The 6340-nt window shown below is 40.9% G+C and overlaps 1 protein-coding gene across 1 annotated transcript in view; it reads right to left on the bottom strand.

Moving 5' to 3' along the window:
• Nucleotides 1-5345: 5345 nt before the first annotated feature.
• LOC118836689 (guanylate cyclase soluble subunit beta-2-like) overlaps nucleotides 5346-6340 on the bottom strand; it is a 109505-nt gene continuing 108510 nt past the window's right edge. The window contains exon 17 of the mRNA XM_036743907.1: nucleotides 5346-5491. Coding sequence (XP_036599802.1) covers nucleotides 5346-5491 — 146 coding nt within the window. The remainder of the gene's footprint in view (nucleotides 5492-6340) is intronic.

Below are 6340 nucleotides of genomic sequence, written 5' to 3'. Positions count from 1 at the left end.
AAAGTACTGTACTCAACACAGAATTCTAGAAAGTTTAGCTCAGATGTGGTTCCTGACCTCATGAACCTTACAGTTTAGATGCACATAAGGGTAACCCTACAAATATACATGTGGAGTCTATGAGGGGAGCAAGCAAAATGAGATTCCCTAGTGGGGAAGATCATTACTGACTGGAGGATCAGGAAGGCTACCAACCGATATTTAAGAGATAGCATGGATGGTTGGAATTTTGTACCATATACTTCAGAGAATGAGATAAGGAATCAGTAAGGGTCAAGTATCAGGATTGCTCAGAAGTGGCTAGCTCTGTGACCAATCACTTTTGCTTCTTGGCTTCAATTTCCTCATCTATAAATGGACTGACCAGGCTCTATGGTCTCTTCTAAGTCCATGAGGCTATATTGGTACTCCCCCAATCCACATCAATTAAATGAAACTGTGTGAATTTTTTATATATGTGTGTGAATATATATTTATATCTATACATATGTTTATATATGTGTACAAATATATATTTATATAGTGAATTTATATGTGTGTGGCTGTATGTGTGCAAATATATTTTTATATAATATATGTTTATATATTGTGAATTATATATATAATACAATATATATATTTCTTTAATAACAAACATATCACTCAAAGCAATTAATCAATAAGCATTTGCTAAGAGCTTACTATGTGCTGGACACTGTGATAGGTACTGGAGATACAAAGACAAGCTGGAGAGCCTTTGGAGATCTGAATTTAAAATACAGTTGTTCAATCAGGTGCCATTAGATCTACAATTTCTTCAGGGTCCTTGAGACCCCTGTGAAATGTATATATGCAAAAGGTATATATGTATATGTATGTGTGTGTATATATCTATGTATACACACACACACACACAAACATATACATATGGCAGCTAGCTGGCACTTGGAATCAGAAAAACTTGAGTTCAAATTTTGGCTCAGACACTTGGTAGCTGCGTGACCCTGAGCAAATCACTTAACCCTGTTTGCCTCGGTTTCCTCATCTGTAAAATGAGTTGGAGAAGGAAATGGCAAACCACTTCAGTATCTTTGCCAAGAAAACCCCAAATGGGGTCATGAAGAGTTGGGCACAACTGAAACAAGTGACCTCACTACAACCATATACATATATGTGTGTTGTGTGAATGCATATCCTCCATATATGTATATTATAAAGGAGAAAAGAAATACGTATTAAAATACTTTGAAGCTTTAAGTTTGTAAATGGGGGGTAGGGAGGGGTAACAAAACAAAATCCAGATGCCTTATGAAGCATTCGCCTATGTTCGAATGCACATTTTAATAGGTTTTCTGATGCCTCTGTTACAAGGATGAGTTAAGTGATCTCGTTGACATGTCATTATCACATTTTGAAGTTAAACAGCTACAGGATCTATGAACTCTCATCACACAGTTAATTACTTCTGGATTTTTCCATGCTCTTGAAACATGTTCTATTTATTTAAAAATCCCTGGAGAGCTATGGGCCGCCTTTGTCACTGTGGCATGGCCAGTGGTGTAAAACCTCTCTACATCTGTCAGATTTCTCCATGTGAAGCCTAATTGCCTAATTTCCATTTGAAAGTACTGCCCTGACATTAAAACGACATAGACCCACCAATGATCACAATGATTTCCTGACACCTAGAAGGAAAGGGAGGGGTGGTAGTGAATAATTCAGTAATAAATATGTGTACAAAATGAAGCTTTGCCTTCAGAAGGGAAAAGTCTGAATTTATGGCTGCAGATGAAGTGTTCCTCGGGAGAGAAAAAAATAATAAGAAAAAGAAAAAGAAGAAAAGGAGAAAGAAAAAGAATTGAGCAGATTAGCATCAGCATGAGTCTACGGGGGCCAGATGGCTCACTGTGGAAAGAGAGCTTTCTCCTGCTTTATTCCAGTAACCCTGACTAGCAAGTTGCAAGCCTGCTAACAGAGGAGAGAAATGATCTCATTCCCCAGCCCAGCGCATGTTTCTTCTTCCCTCTCTCTCGTGTACAACTTGAACTGAAGGAAATTTGGAAAACGGAGAGTGAGAGAGATGGGAGGGGGAGGGGGCTATTGAAAAGAATGAAAACTTTTACTCCAACCATGGAGGGAGACTACAGACCCAAGCCAAGACTGAGCAAGGCTGAAATGAGTTCTGATGTCCAGAAAGGATAAAGCAGTGACAGAAGGAAGGGAAGGGGAGGGAGAGGAGAAAGTACATGGAAAATGCCAACTTTTTGGTTAACCTTGGCATTCTTGATTTAATACCATGGGAAAACCTGACTTAGAGCAAAGGCAGGAGAGAGGGCATTGGGAGTAGTGGGGCTATGCCTCCAGCAATTCATTTCCCTGTGTAAGGGTACTGAAAGGTGTTTGCTTAAAAACCATTATGCCCATGTTTCCAGATAGACTGGGGGTATTTGTAATAATCTGTGGGCTGCTATACCACATTGGAGGGGGCAGGGCATGGCAGTGAGAGATATTTGACCAGCCATCTGTTTGGAACTGTATCTCCAAGGCAGCAGGGATGATGGCCCGAGGCATAGAGAAGTGATGGCAATTTATCATTGCTGAGAAAATTGAACAGAGCACAGCTCCAAGATGGGGAGGGATAACTTTGACAAAAGCTCCAAAGTCAGTTTCTGAACCCCAGTCGGGCTTCTGGGCAGTGGGCTCACTGTTCACAAACAAAATCTGCTAATGAAGGTGGCAAAGAGTTTCTGCCAGAAGTAAAAGTAGAACCTTCAGCATAAGGAAGACAGACAGATTGGTGGATGTTTGTGTTGCTGCTTTATGGAAGACCACAAAGGTACAAATGCATCTCTCATGTGCTAATCTTTCCTCAAAGTGAATGCTAACAGATCTCCTTTGATTGATGATTCTTTCAGTTTAAAAAGCCAGTCCTTGGTGGGAATGAAGGGGATCCATGAGTCCCTTTTTGGTCACGATTTCCTGGGAATCTGACAGAACTATAACAAGGCTTTTTTTGTTTTCAAAATGGCGGTTTTCTCAGTCCTCATCCTTCTTGACGTCTGCAGCCTTTGGCACTGTTGATCGCTCTCTCCTGTTTGACACTCTGTTGTCTTTAAGTTTTGATGCCACTACTCTCTCCTGGTTCTCCTACCAATCTGACCACTCCTTCTCCGTCTCCTTTGCTGGATCCTCTTCCAGATTACTACTGCCAATAGTGGGGGATGTTCCCCAGAGCTCTGCCCTGGGCCCTCTTCTCTTCTCCCTGCAAACTATTTCACTTGGTGATCTCATAAGCTCCCACAGATTAAAATATCATCTCTACGCAGATGATTCTCAGATCTGCTTATCTAGCCCTAACCTCTCTCTTGACTTAGTCTCACATCTTCAACTGCCTATTGCACATCTTGAATTAAGTTGTCCCACAGACATCTTAAACTCAACGTGTCAAAATCACTCATTATCTTTCCCCCAAAGACCTTCCCTCTCCTAAACTTCCCTATTACTATTGAGAGTAACTGTGGTTGGCTGTTGTCTTTTGTTCCTGAAGAGGATCAAAATGATATCACTATGTTAGAGTCAAATTACTCTACTGTGGCTGATCAGACCAATACGAGCTCGGAATGCTCTACCACAGGTCGGGCACAAATAGTCCACGTGAACATTTGGGGTGGATTCTCTCAATTCTCACATCTTGAGTTTCTTTTGAGCTAATTCAATTCTCTTTGCTCATAGAACACAGTATCTTTTCTGAGGAGGGCATGCCATGCTAGGCTATCCCGTGCCAGTGTTTCTCCCACGTCACACGGTGATCTACGGGTTGGTCTTCTTTTCTCAAGTTTTTCCTTTATTTAAATCCATTCTTCATTCAACTTTCAAAATGATCTTCCTGAAGTACCAATCCAACCATATGGCCCACTTCCTATTCAATAAACTTCCTATCACCTCTAAGATAAAAAAGGAGATTCTTTGTCATTCAAAGCCCTGAATCATTTGGCCCCTTCCTCTATCTTTCCAGCTTTTCACTCCTATGTAATACACTAACAGTGACTTCCATTCTGTTCCTCAAAAAAGGCTCTACATCTCCTAACTTCATATATTCTCATTGGCTGTCCCCACCCACACCCCCATGCCAGGAATACTCTCCTCACTCTCTGTCTCCTGGTTTCCCTGGTTTCCTTCAAGTCACAGCTAAAATCTACAAGAAGCCTTTCCCAGTCCCTCTTAATGCTAATGCCTTCCCTCCGTGGATAATCTCCAATTTATTCCCTATATAGCTTGTTTCTATGCAGTTGTTTGCATGTTGTCTCTCCCATTAAACTGTGATCTCCTTTGGGGCAGTGTCTGCATGGTGCCTTTATTCGAATCCCCAGCACTTAGAACAATGCCTGGTACATGGAAAAGTGCTTAAAAAATGCTTATCAAATGACTGATTTCCCAGGTCACTGATACTTAGAGGGTGTAAAAATTTAATATCTGTCAGCATCTAGAAATCACTGTAGCTACAAATGCCCCCACCTGCTCAGCTGCTTGCCCCGTTTCAGTCTTGTTTTATTCTCACATCGTGATGTGAGGGACAGTTTAGCTGTTAGTCCCAGGGGGAAAAGTGCTTGGAGGAGACACATGGATGGGTCTTTGTAAAACAGGCAGCCCGCCTCCCCCGAGCCACATGATACTTGGTTTCCTAAATCTTTGCTAACTCGGCAAAGCGATTTCTGCTTCTTTCCTTCTATTTTATTTTCAGAGCATCTCTCGGGCATTGTTTTTTTCCATTGCCTCACTTTTTCCAAACCAGGACTGGGAAAGATCTTTATTTACTCTCCAGATTCTGGCTGGGCTCGGTTTACATCACGTGTTTACTATTAGCTGGTTTACAAACTGACTGCTGGGCCTGGGTCTTTCTCATGCAGCAGCCCATTTCAACCATTAATCCAAAAGAAATTGCAAACACTGTGTCTTCAGTATCAGTGCGTTTTCTTAAGAATAAATGCTTCAGGAGAAAGCTTCTATGCAAACTCTATAGATGACCATGAGAAAACAATGCCTTTCTTTCTTTCTAGGAGTGGAGAGGGAAATGAGCCATAACATCTCAAAACATAATTTGGGAGATCAGATAAGTACTTGGAGACTAAAAGCTTGGAGTTCCAGTTTTGAATTTAAAATTTAGAAGTGAATTTTCCTAAGCTCGCAAGACTTGGGTTTCATTGCTTAACTTTTGCTCCCAAAGAATAAGAGACGAGATATAAGACTTGTTGAGTGGAAGACTTAAAAGGAATTAGTTTTCTTTGCCGCTAAAGTACTTGAAACTAAAAAGCAACAAGTTGGAAGTGGGGGGTGGGGGTGATGCTAGGTCATAGATCATTGTCCTATTACAACAAAACACAGAAACTTGAGTGCATATTGTCATGGGCAAAGCGATTTGTCTTTGTTTGATCAGGAGACTGCTGTTCCTCACTGTTCTCCTTTGTGTCCTCTCCCTTGACAGGGCTCCCCTCGATTGATGATCTGTCGAAGGCTGAAACAAAGAAGAGGTGAGAAAAAAAACAATAAGTCTGACTCTCAAATGCTCACTCTCAGTGAGCATAGCTATTCCACAGGGAGCCTGATGCCAAAACTATTGATCATCTTTCCTAGGATTTCGTATTATCCTGGGGGAGAGAACTTTTTCATAAGCCAAGGTTGATGGGCCCATCTATGGTAATTCTATTGGATGGTTTTGATAGCTTGTTAATGCAATATGTTTCTCTTGGCAAGGTCTCCCTCATCTCATTTGTCAACTCTCAATTTAATGAAAAGCACCACATTTCAAGATATAAACAGGCCAGCCAGCTAACCTGTCTGTAAGGAAGGGTAGGGATCATGTGGGATGAGGAAGAAGCTGGAATGACCCTGGAGCTGGGGTTGAGACCTTGACGGAGGAGGTAGGGAATCAGACTGAAGGGAAGGACCCAAGAAATCAGGGAAAAGTTCTTAACCTGGAATCTGTGAACTTGTATTTTTGTTTTGTTTTGTTTACTAGTTTGAAAACTTTATTTCCATATAATTGGTTTCCTTTCAAATCCTTAAGTGCTTTAATTTATACATTTAAAAACATTATTCTAAGCAGGAGTCTATAGGCCTCACCAGATTGCCAAAAGAGTCCATTCCCCTCAAAAGGTTAAGAAGCTTTGATCTAATCCGGGGTTCCTGTGTGGGTTTTCTTTTACAGTTTCCATTAGAAAGGCTAATTTGTGGAATTTTAACTTTATGACTTTTCTATTTATTGCTACACAGTTGATACTATGAACTCAGAGGCTATCTTATTTCAGAAGTTTAGAGAAAGTTCGTAACTTAAAAAATAGACATGTGTACACACATGCACACA

Source organism: Trichosurus vulpecula, chromosome 2 (assembly GCF_011100635.1).
Source record: "Trichosurus vulpecula isolate mTriVul1 chromosome 2, mTriVul1.pri, whole genome shotgun sequence".
Lineage (NCBI taxonomy): Eukaryota > Metazoa > Chordata > Mammalia > Diprotodontia > Phalangeridae > Trichosurus > Trichosurus vulpecula.
The sequence above is the reverse complement of the archived record's forward strand: the minus strand, read 5'-3'. Positions and strand labels throughout refer to the sequence as shown.